This window comes from Hemiscyllium ocellatum, chromosome 16, assembly GCF_020745735.1.
Source record: "Hemiscyllium ocellatum isolate sHemOce1 chromosome 16, sHemOce1.pat.X.cur, whole genome shotgun sequence".
Taxonomy (NCBI): Eukaryota; Metazoa; Chordata; class Chondrichthyes; order Orectolobiformes; family Hemiscylliidae; genus Hemiscyllium; species Hemiscyllium ocellatum.
The window spans coordinates 80,704,863-80,726,358 of record NC_083416.1 but is presented as its reverse complement, the minus strand read 5'-3'; the positions used below and the strand labels follow the sequence as shown (position 1 = coordinate 80,726,358).

General features: G+C 40.1%; 1 protein-coding gene across 1 annotated transcript in view; it reads right to left on the bottom strand.

Annotated features, from left to right (window-relative positions):
* Positions 1-12,328, bottom strand: part of LOC132823507 (protocadherin gamma-A11-like) — a 38,994-nt gene extending 26,666 nt beyond the window's left edge. The window contains exon 1 of the mRNA XM_060837436.1: positions 9,881-12,328. Within this exon, the coding sequence (XP_060693419.1) occupies positions 9,881-12,328 (2,448 nt within the window). The remainder of the gene's footprint in view (positions 1-9,880) is intronic.
* Between the last annotated feature and the right edge of the window lie 9,168 nt (positions 12,329-21,496).

Sequence of the window (21,496 nt, the reverse complement as noted above, 5' to 3'; positions counted from 1 at the left end):
GATTTATATATGTCGACACATTTTTAGGAAATGCAATTATTCATCAAGTTTGTATTTGCAATAACTATTCCTTCGGACCTATAAAAACGGATAAAATGTCGCGTTAACAGTACAATGAAATTGACAACTAGCGTTATCTCATTGATATGGTACATGATTATTGCAGTCTGAGCTGTAGTCCAGTTAGGTGAATAATTTCATTCTAACTTTTCGTGCACCATTTAGAATAAAATGAAGTGGAGATGGAGTGTGGTTAAAAACAGGTCACTGGCATTTAGAAATACTGAGAAATGTTTTAATCGCACCATGGCTGCTGGTGCAATTAAAATTCAATTAATGCATGTTGAAGTGACCATGACAACTATCGATTCATGGAGTAAAATAATTGACTCAGACTTACTCTTTAAGACATGAAGTCTGCCATCCTTGACTTGCCTGGCCTACATATGACGTCAGAGTCACAGCGACGTGCTTGTCACCAAACAGGCCTCACAAATCATTCAGAACCTTTCAGGAGAAGTTAAGAAAGGGAGCATATGCTGGTCTTGTCAGTGAAAGCTACAGACCATTAAATAGTATTGGTACAAGAACGTTTTGAATGATGACCAACGTTTGGAATGATTTTATAGCCTAATATATTTTCAATAACAGGGTAAAAACAATTACAGCAGATGCTGGAAACCAGATTCTGAATTAGTGATGCTGGAAGAGCACAGCAGTTCAGGCAGCATCCGAGGAGTAGTAAAATCGACGTTTTGGGCAAAAGCCCTATATCAGGAATAAAGACAGTGAGCCTAAAGGGTGGAGAGATAAATGAGAGGAGTGGGGGGGATGGGGAGAAAGTAGTATAGAGTACAATAGGTGAGTGGGGGAGGGGATGAAGGTGATCGGTCACGGAGGAGGGTGGAGTGACTAGGTGGAAAAGAAGATAGGCAGGTAGGGCACGTCATGGGGACAGTGCTGAGCTGGAAGCTTAGAACTGGGGTGAGGTGGGGGAAGGGGAAATGAGGAAACTGTTGAAGTCCACATTGATGCCCTGGGGTTGAAGTGTTCCGAGGCAGAAGATGAGGTTTTCTTCCTCCATGCGGTTGGTGGTGAAAGAGCGGTGGCGAAGGAGGCTCAAGACCTCCATGTCCTCGACAGAGTGGGAGGGGGAGTTGAAATGTTGGGCCACTGGGTGGTATGGTTGATTGGCGCGGGTGCCCTGGAGATGTTCCCTAAAGTGCTCTGCTAGGAGGCGTCCAGTCTCCCCAAGGTAGAGGAGACTGCATCAGGAGCAACGGATACAATAAATGATATTGGTGGATGTGCAGGTAAAACTTTGATGGATGTGGAAGGCTCCGTTAGGGCCTTGAATGGAGTTGAGGGAGGAGGTGTGGGCGCAGGTTTTGCAATTTCTGTGGTGGCAGAAGAAGGTGCCAGGATGGGAAGGTGGGTTGTAGGGGGGGCGTGGACCTGACCAGGTAGTCACGGAGGGAACAGTCTTTGCGGAAGGCGGAAAGGGGTGGGGAGGGAAATATGGTGGGGTGGGGTCTTTTTGGAAGTGGCGGAAATGTCGGTGGATGGTTTGGTTTATGCAAAGGTTGGTAGGGTGGAAGGTGAGCACCAGAGGCGTTCTGTCCTTGTTACGGTTGGAGAGATGGGGTCTGAGAGCAAAGGTGTGGGATGGGGACGAGATGTGTTGGAGGGCATCTTTAACCACGTGGGAAGGGAAATTGCGGTCTCTAAAGAAGGAAGCCATTTGATGTGTTCTGTGGTGGAACTGGTCCTCCTGGGAGCAGATATGGTGGAGGCGGAGGAATTGGGAATACGGGATGGAATTTTTGCAAGAGGTAGGGTGGGAAGTGGTGTAATCAAGGTAGCTGTGGGAGTCGGTGGGTTTGTAAAAAATGTCAGTGTCAAGTCAGTCGTCATTAATGGAGATGGAGAGGTCCAGGAAGGGGAGGGAGGTGTCAGAGATGGTCCAGGTAAATTTAAGATCAGGGTGGAATGTGTTGGTGAAGTAGTTGAGTTGCTCAACCTCATTGCAGGAGCACGAGGTGGCGCCAATGCAATCATCAATGTAGCGGAGGAAGAGGTGGGGAGTGGTGCCGGTGTAATTACAGAAAATCGACTGTTCTACGTAGCCAACAAAGAGACAGACTTAGCTGGGGCCCATACGTGTGCCCATGGCTACCCTTTTGGTCTGAAGGAAGTGGGAGGATTCGAAGGAGAAATTGTTTAGGGTGAGGACCAGTTCAGCCAAACGAATGAGAGTGTCGGTAGAAGAGTACTGTTGGGGACGTCAGGAGAGGGTTTCTGCTATATAAATAACATTAAAGAAGTTATCTTTATTAAATATGCAACTGAAATATCTTTGTGGGTATATTCATATCTCTAAACTGAGAATAATTGCTTTCTGCTCACATTTGCATATGAATAGAAATGAAGGAACAACGAGATAATTTGTTCAGAGATTTTTCTCCAGAATATCATCCCAAAGGCATTTCAGAAAACCTTCCTGCAAAACCTTTGAGCTCAATTGGTTTGCCTCGCCAACTTACCAATTGAACTCATTCAGAACTACTGTATTTTGCATATTCTAAGCTTTTCTCACATCTTGGTTTATGATATATTCCAATAACACCTCAATGTTCTGGTGGTCTATACCTACGTTTAAATATCATCTGTTGTCCACTGCTGGTCCTGTACTCCAGTCAAACAGATCGCACATATTGTTATTTCGACCTGACACCTCTTTTACTAATACACTGATTCCACCTCATAATATCAATACAAGCTCACCTAATATTCCTTTATGAACATTCAATATTTTGCATTTTTTAGTTCACAGGCCCGCTTGTCATGTAAGAATGCTTCTATAATAGTAAATGCATCACAAAAATTTATTTTTCATGATGCATTTATATAATTTATTCTACTGCAAATTCGGCATGGATTCAACTAGAATGCATTAACTTTCTCTTTTTCACATCATTCGTGCTCAGCATTGATTCTCCTTTATTCTTGTCTCTCTCATGGGTTTACAAACCATGTGGTGTCAACTATGTCCCCTTCAGCAGCACATAAATTAGAGTGCTGAAAGGCCTTTTCCTGTGCTATATTGTTCTTTGTTCTTTATTCTAAATTAATTTCCTACAGCCTCTCTATCTCTCCTTCACCATGGATCAGGGAGTGAACATACTAACCTGGAATCATGAGTCTCCCTCATGTATTTTTTGAACTACCTGTTATCACCATAACTTCATTGTAATTTGTTGGATTCCTCACATTCTCGTTCCCATGAAAGGTTAATTTAACCGCGTCCCAACAGCACCAGCAAATATCCATGCGGGTTTATCAGTTATTGTGCTGCTGAGAGGTAACCAATCCAGTTTGTATAGATCCACCTGCTCATGTCCTCTCTTTGACATCAATTTGCCAACCACGGGTTGAACTGAATCAAACCCTTATCTTACGGTTACTAGAATGCAGTACTGGCACTAATCGTGAAATTAAAGATCTTGAGAATCTGTTTTAAATTTTCCTTCCTAACTCCTTAATGTCTGCTTTCTGGAGTTCATCAAGATTCTTATATATGATTCTGGTAACCAATATGGGCAAGGCCTTCTGCATGATACCCCCTTCTAAAAAAAAAGCCTACAGCCTCTCCTTGATGTCCAGGGAGTCAATGCACCAACCTAGAATAATGGAAAATACTTCAGGAATTCTGTCTGATTTTTCACGATGAAATCCATAAGCTGTATTGTGCCTCCAATTTTTACTTCCCCCATTCTTCCCTCTACATCTCCAACATCAATGCAGCATTGACTTATCACTTGGTGAACTCTCCTAAGTGAACATCATGCTCAAAACTTTCCAAAATATCAATTGACAAAAATCGAATTCTCAGAGGAATCCTGTAATTCCTAGTTTACTTCGACTGTGTTGTGGTCGTACAATGATTATTGTTTTATGTACTTGTAAACTAGGTTTGACCTTCTCCAGATAGCCATATGCACCTGTTCCTCTTCCTAATGATGCTCAAATGTGACACCAGCTACTGCTCATGTTTTGAAGCCACTGCAAAATTTTGGCACTTCTTCCAGATGCACTTGTCTGGGACACATGGAATATCCATGACTTCACACTTACTACATTACGAACACTCCGTCTTTCCCTGCTGACTTGCTAAATTATAACTCTGGAAACTGCACGCTGTTCTTAGAATAAATATATATTTATCACAAAAATATTTTACAACAGTTACCGTGACTTTATTTTTCTTCAGTATTATTTTTTGTTTTACGTTGACCTGATTTATTTTAATATCCTTGCTTCCTTTCTGAAATCCAAGTGTCTGCCCTTCTTTATAAATAAAACTTTCTTTTTTGCTTTACGGTATTGATTCTCAGTCTTCAATCGCAGCATCTTACAAATTCATAAATTTATGGCTTCATGTGACATCATACTTGAATTTGCTTTCACACGCAGGGTTTCTTGATCCTGTTTCTAGAATGACGATACCCTCTCCTTTCTTGATTTAAAAATAAACCTGTCTTCTCTCTTGCCATGTGCATGGTTTAAAGTTCTTCCTCATGTTCAATTTTTAAACTGTTTACCTCTTCTAACCACGATAAGCCTGTTCACTATGCTTATTTTAAACATCTGCCTCCTTTCCAGGTGTTGTTTTCGAAAGAACACCACTCCACATCATCATTCTCGTTTTAAAATTGCTGTCATCTCTTTCAACGGTGTATTCATAAAAGTACTGGAGATTGTTTAGTCACATCGACTTTCTATTTCATTCACATCACTGTCTCTTGTTCTTTCCTAACCTTCAATACTCTTTTCAACAAAATTGACCCCTGTTTTGAGGAAATCGCATGGTGAGTGATATGCAGGCACAATACAGCTTATGGATTTCATCTGAAAAATCAGACAGAATTCCTGAAGTATTTTCCATTATTCTAGGTTGATGCATTGACTCCCTGGACATCAAGGAGAGGCTGTAGGCTTTTTTTAGCAGGGGGTATCATGCAGAAGGCCTTGCCCATATTGGTTACCAGAATCATATATAAGAATCTTGATGAACTCCAGAAAGCAGACATTAAGGAGTTAGGTAGGAAAATTTAAAACAGATTCTCAAGATCTTTAATTTCACGATTAGTGCCAGGACTGCATTCTAGTAACCATAAGATAAGGGGTTGATTCAGTTCAACCCGTGGTTGGCAAATTGATGTCAAAGAGAGGACATGAGCAGGTGGATATAAGCTTATACTTTTTTTTTGGAATCTGTTTCTGCTGATGGTGCACACAGTCTCAGATGCCCAACTTTAAATGACTACACCTCTGTCTACTCTATTGAAAGTCCCATGCTAGGCAACACATTCACAGAAGGTCCATTTATTTCCAGAAGCGTGAGACAACTGTCAGTATTCCCAATAATTTCGGACAGATTGAATGTTGGGGATGTTCTTAAGTGGGTTCTTCACTTTGCTGGTTTTCACATCATTCGATGCAGGCCCAGGTTTATAGCTCTGCTCTTCATGGGATGGCTCATAGTGACCCTGCTGAGATAATCTTGGCAATGAATGCAGATGGTTCCCACTCATAATAAATTTCATACCTTTTGCATTCTCAGCATACCTTCACAGTGGCTTTCAACATGGAAGAATTATGTTAACCAACGGGAAATGTTATTTCCGAACTTGATCTGATACTTGAGAAGACATGGGGTGTGTTTATAATTTTGGATCCTCTCAGTCCAGCCATACTCTATTGCATGAACACTATAACAAAAGTTTCGATGATTCTGCTCTGCTCTTGTGCCCAGCCATTCCAAGCAGTGTTGGTGGAGGAGCCATGTTATTTTGGAAAGATATGTACATGTGCTCAGAACTACGTCAAGGTTGGATAGATCTCCAAATGTTGACATAGGAGCATGAAGATAATTGAGGTGGACTATGAGACTGCTCACCTCTGGTTGTGTAATTGAATTAATGCGTGGTCCAAAAGCTTCATTTGTGTTTCATGCACATTTTTGTTACGCTATGAAACAGCAGAGTGTCTTGCTTGAACATTTTGGAGCACAATTGAATGCCAATTAATTTGTATAGTGAAACCTAGGAGTTAAAACTAGGTCAGGGTAGATTCAGAGTGGACATTTGTCCTCTAAAGAACTTCCATAAATTTATGGAACTGACTGAAACTTTGCTTAGTCTGTTTTATCGCCGTTTAATTCCAGATTTTTGCTGAACTAACTGAATTAAATTCCCTAACTGAGATGGTGCGACCTGAATTCTTTTGCTTGCATCATTATTCACGTCTGTAAAATATGTGTCATGCAGCATAACAATGCAAAAAAAAAGTAACCGATTTCATAAGTTATCAAGTTTTTCTCCGTTGCTGCACTTTAAAGTCAACACTTGTACACGTAATATTCTCTGATGCTGCCTGTTAAGCTACAAATATCTCAGCTGCATTAACAACATTCATCTTCAGAAATCGATAACCTTCTGGATCGAATGGCAGGACTGGAGTTTGGGATCCATTCATTCCATAATTAATTGATCTAGTCTTGAAAATGAACAAGAAACCAGTTCTGTGCTATGGCAGAAAACATTTGATAGGAAATTATCTCCCATTTTCTGACAACAGAAACAAAATAAATTGTGGCTTCTAACGAAGAAACTTTGATCATTTTGTTCAATGTTTCATCCCCAGTGATGCCAAGACTCTTGCAAGTCAGCCAACATACCCCTTTTCTCCTTTTATTCATATTCGCTTCCATTGTGATGCGTTTGATTATTGAAGTAAGCACATCACGATTAACGTAATTATTTTGCAGGACCATTGCCTTAACTTGTGTGCAACGTTATGCTCATTACCTCTCTCTTGGCTAGCTTCCTGATTTTCCATGTAGACTGTCCCCACATTCACCTGCCGACCATGCTCTCTTATATTTGGAGCCATCTTGCTTTATTTATTCTACGGCCTTTCTCTAAGACAATAAAATTTTGACTATGTTTACTTCAGCAGAATTAGTCCTGCCTTGGTTACTCTTACTGGAAATCTGACATTTTGTTCACCCTCAAGGTTCATTAGTATGCAATTTTAAGTAAACTGTGCTTCACCAAGAGACTTTTTGCAGCTCAGTAGTAGCGCACCTCTTTCAGGTTTGAAAACTGTGTGACTGAACTACACAGATTGGCCGTCGAGGATGCATTCGTGACATGACAAAACAGATTGAATTTCATCCTGCACCATTTTCTAGTATGCTCACTGATAGATGGTATGAATGCGGCTGTCTCTTCATCAGCTATCCCTTGAAGAGCAAACCACTGCCATAATTTCTCTATAATTGTCAACCAATTCTCTTCACGCCCATTGCCCTACCTTGAAGACAAGGAGAAGAGAAAATATTAGCAGAAAGATCAGGTTCGAGCTGTCATCTGGGAACGTATGGCGCTTGCTACCCAACAACTGCATCCAAAAATGTGTTCTAATTACATGCTTTCAAATAATCTAGTCTTCGTAATATTGTATGTAATGTTTTATTTTTGTACATAGGGCAGATAAGCTCAAATGGGTTTAATTTCTTTGTCATGTAGTTGTTCTGAAAGGCTCTAATATATGCTAAATTCTGAAACATGCCATCATTTCCTGTATAAAACACGCAGTCACTTTAAAATACACCTGCAACTGCTTTTTAAAAGGCAATGTTTTGATTTTTTGTCATTACATTTCAATTTGATGTAATTCTGATTGATATAATTTCAACTTCTAAAAAACTTTGGCTAAATCACATGAAGATACAATGAGCTATGAAATATTTTGAGATGAGCAGATCAGACAAGAAACCTCTTAAGTGACATTTAGCACTGCTTAATAAGCACCTAAGAAAAGGATCACGAAGCAGGCATGCAGAAACAGAGCTACTAACATTTTCAAGTAGTAGACAGAGTAAATAGAGAAGGGATGATTCTGCAATGAGCAGTCAAAAAATAAAAGCAAGCCAATTAGAACTGAAATGGAGAGGAGTTTCTTCAGTCTGAGACTGGTGTAAACTTTGACTTGTCCACACCAGAAGGTTGACGATGTTTAATCAATAGGTTAATGACAGACATTGATGGAGGTCAAATTATTGACATGAAGGGATGAGGGAATAGCTTGGGAATTTGACATTGAGGTCGATGGTCATGTTAAAAAATGGTGGATCATTCTCGTGGGTTTGAATAGATTATTTCTGTTCTTTTTCTTTTTTTACTTTTGGAATGTGGGCATCGCTGGCTGTCCAGAGTTTAGTGTCCATTGTTAGTTGCCCTTGAATAGATCGTGGTGAGCTACCTTCATCACCTTCTGCCGTTCATATGCTGTAGAATGATTCACAATGCACTCAGGAAAGGAATTCCATTGTTCTAACGTTATTGTTCTCTTCCGTGCCACTGACATAAATAGATTTCACTGCCAGCTTCTTGTTCAACTCATATTTTTTCACCTTTACTATCTTTTTCTGCAGCCATACTTCTTTTACCAATGCCAATATGGCTGGCTTGCACATGAATTATATATCTCAGTGGGACTTTTGAACTAATAGATTTGTTGTAAATACAAGTAATTATTGAACAGGTTTGGTATTCACACTTCAGGTCATCCATACTTACCAAATTACTTACATCACCAAGTAATCGCTGCCAGCTTTCAGTCAGGAAGTTATATGCTAAATGAGATTGGCCAACATGCCAATTATCCAGGTTCTAACTAAAACTTTAAAGCCTTCACGTATTGGCAATGCCTCCCGTTTCAGTTATTTCATTCTTTTGGTGTTTCCAGCTGCTATGTACACACTGAAATAGTTTCATTAAAGTGTAGCTTCTAAGTTAAATAGAAAATCGCTTCAAAACAAAGCTGTAGAGCTGGGCTGAGAGGTGGCAAATGGAGTTAATGGCGGAAAAGTGTGAGGTGATTCACTTCGGAAGGAGCAACAGAAATAAAGAGTATTGGGCTAATAGTAAGATTCTTGGTAGTGCAGATGAGCAGAGAGATCTTGCTGTCCATGTACATTGATCCCTAAAAGTTGCCATCCAGGTTACTTAGATTGCTTAGATTTGATAGGATTTTTAAGGCATACCGTGTGTTACCGTTTATTGGTCGAGGGATTGAATTTTGGAAACACGAGGTCATGTTGCAACTGCACAATATTCTAGTGCAGCTGCACTTGGAATATTGTGTACAGTTTTGATCACCACATTATAGGAAGGATATGGAAGCTTTAGAAAAGATTCAGAGGAGATTTACAAGGACGTTGCTTGGTATGGAGGGAAGGGCCTATGAGGAATTGCTAAGGGACTTGAGACTGTTTTCGATAGAGAGAGGAAGGTTGAGACGTGACTTAATTGAGACATATAAGATAATCAGAGCGTTGGGTAGGGTGGACAGTGAGAGCCTTTTCCTGGGATAGTGATGGCTAAGACGAGGGGACATAGCTTTAGATTGAGGGGTGATACATATAAGACTGACATCAGAGGTGGTTTCTTTACTCAAAGAATAGTAAGGACGTGAAACGCCCTGCCGCAACAGTAGTGGATTCGCCAAATTTAAGGGCATTTAAATGGTCATTGGATAAACATATGAATGATAATGGAATAGCGTAGGTTGGATGGGCTTCACATTGGTTTTCACAGGTCGGCACAACATCGAGGACCGAAGGGTCTATATTGTGCTGTAATATTCTATGTAATGTTCTATATCACCAAAACTGCTGCTTCTTTTCGTAAGGAGTTGATTTAAATTATACTTTACATAATAACAAATGCGTTTACTACACGTGTACTTTCTTAGTTCTCGTCAATATTTTAACCTTAAATGCCCAAAACATATTTAGGAGTAAACCTCTCACCTCGTAATTGGTTTCTTTATTGGTAGCGATTAATGTCTTTTCGTGTTTTGCAGCGATACAAGTGCCAGTCTTGTGGTCAATCATTGATGCAGCCGAATCATGCAATTTTAGGAACAGTAAATCATTCATAACGGGATCATAGCGAAATTGTCGTGGAAGGTTCTCGCTTTCATAAGCCTGAGTACATTTGGGTGCTATCTGTAGATTTACGCTAGCCTTTTCAATTCCCTGCAGAGAATTCCTCTGGGAGAAACATGATGCATTCCAACAGCAAAAAACTTTGTTGGTCTCATATCTATCACTGCACACCTTAAAACCGAGAAAAACAATAGCCAGGAGTAAGACAAACGAGGTTGCTCCAAATAAAATCATCAGGTAAAATTTGAAATCAGTTTCCCATTGTCCAATGGTACCCAACATGCCAGTGTTTGATGCATTTTCAATTTTATCCTGCACATATACATCGATATTGACTGTCGATGAAAGGGATGGTGTTCCATAATCCATCACCAAAATTACCACTTTTTTGTGGATTGAATCTTTGCGTGTAAAGTGACGAATTGTCCACAGTTCGCCTGTTTCCTGAGCGACAGTGAACAGGCTTTCATCACTTGACTGGTGAATTTTGTAAGAAAGTTTGGCATTCATACCAGAGTCTGCATCGGTAGCTGTGACCTTTGTCACTAAATAACCGGGTTCGGCGGATCTCGGTATTGTTTCCTCGATTGCATTTCCTTTCACCGGCAAAGGCGACACAATCACAGGGGCATTGTCATTCTGATCCACGACAATCACATTGACAGTAACAGTACTGCTAAGTGGAGGTGCCCCAGCATCCGTCACTTTCACACGGACCTCAAAACTTGTTATTTGTTCAAAGTCAAAGGATTGCTCAGCAAAAATCACGCCATTGACAGTGCTTATAGAGACCAGCGTGGATACGGGTAAATTGTGTATAACGTTATGCAAAATCGAAAATGAAAGTTCGGCATTTTGATTGGAATCTGGATCAAAGGCTGTCACAGAACCAATTGAAGCACCAATAACATTGTTTTCTGCTGCATGCATTGTGAAGGAAGGCTGCGTAAAGCGTGGCGCATTGTCGTTTATATCTGAAACTTGAAGTTGGATGGTTTCTGTGGCCGAGAGTGGAGGCGACCCATTATCAGTACATGTAATAGTGATGTTGTACTCTGGCACAACCTCTCGATCTATATCACCATGCGTTACTAATGTATAGTAATTATCAAATGATGTGATAAGCTTAAACGGGATAGTTCGTGAGATTCTGCAAGAAATGTCTGCTGTATTCTTATAATCTCGATCTACAATTCTGAGAACAGCTATGACAGTGTCCTGTGAAACATTTTCTGCGATTGTTTTCGTCGTCGTGATTAGTATTATTTCTGGAGAATTGTCGTTAATATCAGTAATCGTTACTAAAACATTACAATGTACTTCCAGCGGATGTGATCCTTTGTCCTTTGCTTGCACTGAAATCTGATAACGATCTGATTCTTCAAAGTCCAACGCGCCGACAACTCTGATTTCACCGGTAACTGAATCTAAGCTAAATACCTCACGTGTTTTTGCAGGGGTGTTATCACTGAAAGAATAGATTACTTCACCTTTCAGGCCCTCGTCCATATCCGTGGCAGTTACCTTCGCAACCAATGTGTCTTTGGGTATATTTTCTGAAATCGTAATTTGATAAATGTCTTGTTCACAAACCGGTGCGTTGTCGTTCACATCTACTACGTTAATCTTAATTTGCATGGTTCCGAATTTCTTGGGGTTCCCTCCATCAAACGCCGTTAACCTTAATCCAAAATTCGGTTCTGCTTCTCGGTCTAAATGTCGCTGCAGCACCAGTTCTGGGATGCCATTTTGTCTGCCATCTAGTTGTGATTTCAATGTGAAATACTGGTTTGGGCTCAGTTGATAAGAATGAACGCTATTTGTTCCAGCATCTAGATCAACAGCACTCTGGAGTGGAAAGGCTGTTCCAAGGGCTGTCATTTCTGATATTTCCAGGTTAACTTCCTGTCTCTGAAAAACTGGCGCATTATCGTTTGTGTCCAGAATGGTCACTTCAATACGATAGATTTTAAGTGGATTCTCGATCACCGCCTGTAACATCAGAATGCAACTGAGACTTTGTTCACAAAGCTGCTCTCTGTCTATTTTTTCCTTGACATGCAAAATTCCAGTTTTAAAATTGACTGTTAAGTATTGTCCTTTGTTTTCAGATGCAATCCGAAACCTACGCTCTGACATTTGCTTAACATCTAAACCGAGGTCTTCAGCGATATTCCCAACAAAGGCACCAAGTTCTAATTCTTCAGGAATTGAGTAGCGGATATTTCCAAACACCGAACTGGTGAGATACACATGAATCAAGTAAATACACGCCCAACGCGATACTCGGTATTTCCGCAAAAAGGCCATTCGAGATCAAAGAATTGCAAATAAAACAATAGTTTTCAGTTATTTTGTACTCCTCTTGTAAGGAAGCGAATACAATCGTTCATTACCTTACGTTTCCTGGTTTTGAAATAAGCGATCAATTTTGAATAGATATCCGAGAATATTTTGTTAATCACATTTGCGATGATTGTGCAAATCTCCACAGATTTTCTGCGACTAATTCTCAGATGTGAATCGGGCGAGTGGGGAGAGGAATCTTCCCCGTTTCGTCGACACTGATCAGTATATGTTGCAGGGTGAGAGGGGGGCGGGCGTGGAGATGGATCCTCAGCTACATTTCGTCATCTCATTGGTAGACAGCGACACAAGCAGACTCGGCCAATAATAACAGCTAGTACTCTTAAAGCAATGTTGCCTCTACAGAAACCGGTAAGAACTGCTTTGTGTATTTAACGTTGTGCAACTTCAATTGACATTTCTGGCGAATCTTATTACATTAGTCACATGATACCACACGGTACCACATGGTGCCACTGCCGTGCAATCTGAATAGTAGGATGCTTTATAGGTCGCAACACCATCCATTTGAGTAACATTGTTCTTTGCAGCTTCGATACGTGATCTAATGAATAAGACTGCCTATTCACTTTGTTATTCACATGATTACTCGAATAAAATATTCACGACGTACAAACGCTAATATTTTGCCGTCAGGTCTGTTTGAAAAGTGATTAAAATAATTAACCTCTCAGTTCTAATTATGTAGTTTGACATATTCACATGAATTTTCGTAGTCGAGAGTGTGGTGCTGGAAAAGCACAGCATGTCAGGCAGCATCCAAGGAGCAAGAGCAGCATAAATTTTCGTAGAAGTATTTAAAAACAAATGTTAGTTTTGTTAGCTTTACTAGTTCATACTGACAATAACCTCTTTTGCATAGTGCACTTCATGTATGCTCAATACCATTCTGTTTTAGGCATCTACTACATTGAAGAGGATATCTTGTCAATCATGCCACTGTAACGTGTTTATCTATGTAATCGTAATTTAAAACGATGGATAGTTGGTTTCGTGTCACAGTTGTACATGACTATAAATGCAGCAAAGCCGAGATACTTTGTCTCCTGGTGCTGATTGAGGGATAAATATGATCGGGATACCACGAGAATTGCCCACCTATTCTTCAAAATAGTGCCATGGATCTTTTCAAATCAAGTAAGCAGAAAGATGACACATTCCATGAAAAGAAAACGCGTCTTTAATTGTGCATCATTCCTTCAGGATTTCACTGAGCTGTCACTGTAAACTTTTCTGCTCAAGTTCCGGCCTCACACTTGTACTGGAAACAATTTGAGATGGATGTATGATTTACAAGACAGATGGTATTCGGTGGTAACTTGTTATTCAACCCTGCCACCGTTTTGGAACGATTGTCTGAATTTAAAGCTGAGCTTGACTTTGCCCTACATATACTTTAGCTAATAACTAGAGACCAATGCTCCAATAGACAGCTATTTGCGAATTTAATTTTTATTTCCTTAAAAAAAAGCCTTTTAATTCATTAGTTGAATCGGGTGGTGTCACTATCAACGCCAATATTTCCTGTCTGATTTTAATTACCCATGAAAATATGATTCCGTAGGAGGTTTACTGACAGGAAACGATCTCTGCATTGTCACTATTGTCGCAATTTTCATTGGAAATTCAAGCATTTTGACCCTTTGGAGAAAAAGAAACAAATTTACTTTCTTTTTTCCAACTTACCATACTGCGTAATGTGAAATGCAACTTCTGGATGGCTATACTCTCACGCACCCACTGCTCTTGGTCAACTCTGCCATTGTGTTTCCACGTTTAGAAGTTGCTGAAAATAAAATCTTGGCGAATTGCTGCAGTGCTTCTTGACGATAGCCCACATTGCAACCATAATGGTGAAAAAAGAAATATAACCTTAAGGTAATGGTGTCAGCTTCACTCTCCAGGGCTAATTGGCCTTCAATTGTGTCGAGCGTCTTGAGTGCTGTTGTGCACAAAAAAGCAAGTGCACATTGTGCACATCTGACTTACAGCTTTGAGACAGTGCAAATGCTTTGTGGAGTAATAAATTGAGATTTGTAGAGCAGAGAAAAACCAAGGTGACGTAGTTATTAAGGTTGACATTGACAAAGCAAAACCTTTGGAAACATAGGCAATGTGCTGATATGTCAAATCTGTCAGTGAAGGAACTGAACATTGTTAGTCTCAGAATAATGTTCAGAGCAAAATGAAAAAAAAAATGTGGTGGTGGAGGGATTGGTTTCCAAAACTACAATTAATAAACTAAGCACTACAATGATTTCAGCCAATGTAGGACATCGCCCCTCACTTCTATTGACTGCAAAATCTGAAATCATTTGCTTCTGTATTCCAATCAATGTTGTTTCAGAGTCGATGGTAGACACTGTCAACTCAGCTCTGGAATCAAGTTCGTTGACACATGTTTGGAATGGCTATATAGTGAACGTTAGGTAATTCAAAATGAAGCAAACAAAAAAAAGATCAGTGAGCAAATCATTGCTGACTAATTCACTTTTGGTAGCAAAATCATCGTTGTGTTGCTCTAATGTGGACAGATGGGCATGAGGGCACTTAATGGTTGGATTGCATTTATCCTGATTTTTGTGGACGGGTTATATGCTGACAAATTTACGTTTTCTTGCTTAATGATCTTCTTGAAATCACATTTCACCAGCTTTATCAGGTCAGCAGTATGGACATTTACTGAACATGGATCGAAAATTATGGTGCTGGAAAAGCACAGCCAGTCAGGCAACATCTAAGGAGCAGGAAAGTTGATGGTTCGAGCATGAGTTCTTCATCAGAATCTGATGAAGAGCTTATGCTCGAAACATCGACTCTCTTGCTTCTCGGATGCTGCCTGACCGGCTGTGTTTTTCCAGCACTATACTTTTTGACTCTGATCTCTAGTATCTGCAGTCCTCACTTACCCCTTTTACTGAATTTGCACAGACGCCAGCAACTCATATACCATAAATACATAAACAACAAAGAGCTCACTTGTTATGTACACGTGTTAGATAAAAATCATGCTTCGGCTGGCAAACAAGGTACAATTTCCATGCCATATTAGTGTCAGGCAATATCAGCATGCAAATACAGAAACAAGAGCCGGACATTCAGCCCTTCGAGCCTGCATTGCCATTTAATAAAGCAATGGCTTATCGAACATTTTAATACTGTTTACCCTCATTAACCTCATAACCTATATTCTGTGTGTATTCAAAGACTTATCAACCTTTACTTTAAATGTATCTACAGAATGATATTCAGAACAATTTGAGGGAGCGTGTTCAGAAGATTCACCAATTCTGAGGAAAGATTTTCTAATCATCTAATTTATGCGGCACGGTGGCACAGTGGTTAGCACTGCTGCCTCACAGCGCCTGTAGACCCGAGTTCAATTCCCGACTCAGGCGACTGACTGTGTGGAGTTTGCACGTTCTCCCCGTGTCTGCGTGGGTTTCCTCCGGGTGCTCCGGTTTCCTCCCACAGTCCAAAGATGTGCGGGTCAGGTGAATTGGCCAAGCTAAATTGCCCGTAGTGTTAGGTAAGGGGTAAATGTAGGGGTATGGGTGGGTTGCGCTTCGGCGGGTCGGTGTGGACTTGTTGGGCCGAAGGGCCTGTTTCCACACTGTAAGTCTAAAAATCTCAATCCTAAATGCCACCCCATAATTTTAAGTTGTGCTGTCTGTTTCCAGACTTCTCATTGATGGTCTTATCGCTATCTACCCTGTCTACCGCTTTCATTTTTTTTCCCTGGTTTCAATAAATTCACCTATTCTTCATGAAAACGTTCGCAAATACAGACTTGGTTGCCTACACTCTTCAAAGTACTGTCCTGCCATTAGTTAAACAAATCTGATGAATTGTAATTGTACTTCCTTGATGCAAACAATACATTTCCTAAAATAGGAAAATAACAACTAATATCAAGAGTCAGCAAATCAATCTCTCAAGCTTGATCTGCCATTCAATATGATCGTGACTGATCTCATATTGGCCTCAATTCCAATTTCCTGCCCACTCTCCTTAATCCTTCAAAATATTACGAATTGCGAATATGTCTATCTCCTACTTATATTTACTGTCCTGGCATCTATCATTCTCTGGAGTCCTGAATTCCACAGATTCAAGACCATTTGTGTGATGTGATTTCTCTTCATCTCTATTTTATACCTGCTATCCCTTATCTTAAACAATCACCTCTCATTTTAGGTTGCCGCATTCATTTAAACCCAAAAATGTATTGGCCTAAACTGCTCAATTTCACTTCATAAGACAAGCTCCTCACCTTGGAATTCAATCTCGTGAATCCCCTCCAAGCTGCCTCAAATGAAACAACATATCTCCTTCAGTAAGGCGCTAAAACTGTGAACAATACTCCACGTGCCGTTTCACTAATGTCCTGTAGAGTTGCAGCAACATTTTCCTATATTTACACTTACATGCTTTCGCCAAAATAACGTCCTTTTATACTACCTGCAGCACTTGTAGGTTAGCTTTCTGCAAATCATAGAGGAGGTCTGATTCTTTCTCACTGAAGTGTTCTGAACTTTCTCTCTACTTACATAATAAATTGTCTTTCTGTTCTACCCAATAAATATGGTAATCACACACGTATCCCTATAAAACTCTATTTGCAAACTTTTGGTTCATTTGCCTAAACTATCCATATCCATTTGCAAACTGCTCATTTTGCATTGCAACTGACTTTCACACAAAACTTGTGTCAGCTACAAATTTGGCTGATGTACGTTCGATCTATGCATCCAAGTTATTAATATAGATTATTAAATAGGGTCGGAAGACTGAACACTGTGGTATTCCACAGGCTAACCTTTGCCAGAAAGATAAAACGATTTTTTTCCCCCTGACTCTCTGCTTTTTGTTCATTAGCCAATCCTCTGTTTAAGTTAATATATTACCTCTAATCTGATATGATCTTGCTTTGTTTCTGGTTGTCCAGATATACTGCACCCACACTGTCCTGATTATTCAGTTTGCTTGTTACAACGTCAAAGAACCCTCATAAATTAGTCAAACACGAGTCACCCTTCATAAACTATGCCGACTATATGAATTGTGTTTTGAATTTCCAAATGTCCCGTTGTTACTTCCTAATAACGTATTCTGACAATTACCAAGTGACCCACATTAAACAGACCGGTCTTTTGTCTCCTACGTACCCACTGTTGGTCTCCATCCTTTTTTTGAACAGTGGTGCTCGATTAACTTTATTACAGTCTACTGCAATCTTTCCAACACCCAGAATAGTTCGGAATGTTATAACCAATGGATTGTGTACTTTGCTTCCACGTCAGTTAAGGAAACCCAAACTAGAAACATTATTTCAAGCGCAGTTTAACCAAACTCACAGAATTGAAAATAGATGTTGCTACTTCTGCTCTCAGATCTTGATTTTATTTTCCCAATAAGGACTACAACTCTATTAGCTTCCTAAATGATAATTACAAATGTGTGTTACCTTTCAGTGGCTGATTTACAAGGACACTCAATTTCCTTTACACATTTCCATTCACTCACCATTTCAGAAATACGCTTCACATCAGTTCTTCCTTCCAAAGTGAATGATTGCAGATTTCTCCACATTATGTCCCATTTGCCATGTTGGTATCTAGTCATTAAGCTGACTAAATCCTCCTGAATTGTTCTACCTTTTCCTCAAAACACTTATTTCTGCTCATATTGCATCATCTACAAATTTGGAAAGATTATAATCGGTGACTATCACCAAACTGCGAAGTTAAATTGTGAATACCTGCAATCAAAATGATGCTCCTTGTCAGTTGTCAGTCAGCTAACACAAGAATGAGCCGTGTATTGAACCTTGCTTATCTTTTAATTTTTCTGGATACTCCTTAATCCATGTTACTTCCTGTACCCTTTGTTCTAATTTAGCACACCAACTTGCAATGCATCACCATACCAAAAAGCCTGTGAAAGTATAAATATTCCACATCCAACGAATCTTCTTCAACAATTATGCTAATAACATCCTAAAAAAATTCCAACAAGCTTGTCAAACACGAATTTCCACTTGCAAATTCATGCTGACCCTGCCCGATCAGGTAAGTTTTATTTTTGTGTTCTGCTGTCGGTTCCTGACGTCCTTTATGATGTATTCTTAACATTTTACCTACTTATGATGCAACGCTGAAGGGCCTTTCGTTCCCTGCTTCTCCGTTTGCTACTCTCTTAAATAGTATGGTGAGATTTTCAAACTTCCAATCTGCAGCAATCATTCCAGCACGTGAAGAATTACCAGTGCATTGACGAATCCTGTAGCCAAGTGCTTCAACATTCTGTGATGCAGACTATGAAATCATCAGAACTTTTCAACTTTTAACCCTATTAAAATTCTCCAGTTCAGCGTCCTTCCGAATTCTTTCAACTCTGTATTCTTCCTAGATCTGGCAGGTTACTTGTATCTTCCTCAATGAATGCATACAGAATGGATCTATTACGTTCACAGTTCAAAGTGTTGATTTACTCGCTGGCTCCGTACAGCAGGCCAGGAACAGTGCCAATCCCCTGGGTTAGCATGTGCAGGAATCTCCTGTGGCCATTCCCCTGCAAAACACATTGTTATGGACTGGGCCAGACCACTCAACGCATTCATAAGCAACAGCTCTAGACCTAATTTTGCAATTTGCTTCGTTACGTGTACAGTGAACATTATCTGGAATAAGATAGCTAGGCTGACTACTTGATTTTAAAACAGACAAAAATCTATTTGCAAAATGACATAATGAAACGCAAAGAACAGAATAAAGAACTCCTACAGAACTCAACCTATCCAGCTAGACTTAATTATATGCTCTAAATACACACAACAGTTCCAACAAACAACATCCTTTTTAAATAAACTGTATAAATGGAACAAATGCTTACAGGTTGAAGTTGAAGGGTGGTAACGAGAGAGGGAAAGCTCCCTGTTGAACTTCCTAGTTCAAGACTGAACTAAAACCTGCTCAGCTCAGCTCAGCTAAAGAGTTGACCACTCCCCTTTCATTATACAGGTCACTTCTGAAACATGATCACTTTAGCCTGAAGACTCATCTGTTTCCATATAAACAAAAGGTCTCTCAAAATCCTTTCAAGCTATGTACCAAACCAGACTAATCAGAGTCTGGACCAGTTTAGATTAGACTTACAGTGTGGAAACAGGCCCTTCGGCCCAACAAGTCCACACCGACCCGCCGAAGCGCAACCCACCCATACCCCTACATTTTACCCCTTACCTAACACTACGGGCAATTTAGCTTGGCCAATTCACCTGACACGCACATCTTTGGACTGTGGGAGGAAACCGGAGCACCCGGAGGAAACCCACGCAGACACGGGGAGAACGTGCAAACTCCACACAGTCAGTCGCCTGAGTCGGGAATTGAACCCGGGTCTACAGGCGCTGTGAGGCAGCAGTGCTAACCACTGTGCCACCGTTTATTGACCCTCTGAAAAAAAATCAAGGACAGAATCTCCTTGTGCCAAGAAACAGCTTTTAGAAAAAAAAAGGTGAACTTTGTGCCAACATATATGGAGACATGGCTGTTGGGTGACCAAGGATGGGAACTGAATGTCGCCGCGTATTCTGTATTTAGGAAGGACAGACAAAAAGGAAAAGGTGGTGGGAAGGAAATTAATACACTAGTGAGAAAGGATATTAGGTTTGCCAATGTGTCAGCTGTAAGAATAGAGTTAAGAAATACCAAGGTGCAAAAACCATTAGTGGGTCTCATATATATACTCCGAACTGTAGTGGTGATGTTGGCATTGGCATTAAACGGGAAGTCAGAGATGCTTTGATAAGAGGAGTATCGGTGATAATGGGTGATTTTAATTGCACACACGTTGGACAATTCAATTTAGCTACAATATCGTAGTTATAGAATTCCTGGAGTGTATATGGAATGGTCTTCTTGAACAATATTTGAAGGAACCAACTACAAACCAGGCCAACTTAGATTGGGCACTGTGTGATGAGAAGGAAACCATCGCAAATCTGGCAGTGCCAGATCCCTTGACGATGAGTGACCATAATTGATAGAACCTTTTATCAATCCATGGCTTGAAAAGGCATTTAGGGATAGTATCTGATCTAAGGAAGAAACATACAGAATGGCCGAGGAAAATAATAGGTCTGAGAATTCATAATACGTGCAGTTTAGAATTCAGCAAAAATAATGACCAAGGGATTGATTGAGAAGAGGGAAATATTATACAAAAGTAAGCTTGCAGGGAACAGAAAGAATGACACTAAGTGTTTTCACAAAATAGGACACAAATCAGATACCAGAGATCTTGACGAATGCAAGATTTAGTGAGGGAGTGAACCGAGGGAGAGAACCGAGGGAGATCAATATTCGTCGAGAAATGGTGCTGGGAAGCTTGAGAGGATTGAAGGCAGATAATCCCCATGGCTTGATAATCGACATCACAGAGTACTTAAGGAAGTAAATCTAGAAATAGTGGTTGCATTTTTGGTCATCTTCCGGAATTCTATAAACTCTGGAACAGATTGGAGGGTAGCTTATATCCTGAGGGAAGTTGAGAGAAACCAGGTAATTATAAACCAGTAAGCACAAAATAGGTAATGGGGAAAATTTTGAATCCATTATCAAGGACTTTATAATGGAGCATTTAGAAAGCAGTGGCAGAATCAGCCCGTTTCAGCATGGATTTATGAAGGCGAAATCATGCTTGACAAATCTGTTTGCATTCTATACTGATATTATTAGTAGAGTTGACAAGGGGGAGTTAGTTGATGTAGTATATTTGTACCTGTAGAAAGTGTTAAAAATGCCTTGCATAAGAAATTCTAGTGTAAGATTAAAGCACATGGGATTGGGAAAGTGAAATGAGCTGAAGAGAAAACTGGTTGGCAGAGAGGAAACAACGATTTGGAATTAATGAGTATCTTTCAAATTGGCAGCAGTAAATCATGGGGTGCCACAGGGATCGGTCCTGGGATGCCAACTATTCACAATATATAATAATCATTTGCATGAGGGCAACAAAATGTAATATCTCAACGTTTGCACATGATACCATGTTTGGTGAGAGGGTGAATTGTGACGAGGATGCAGAGATTCTTCGGCATGATCTGGA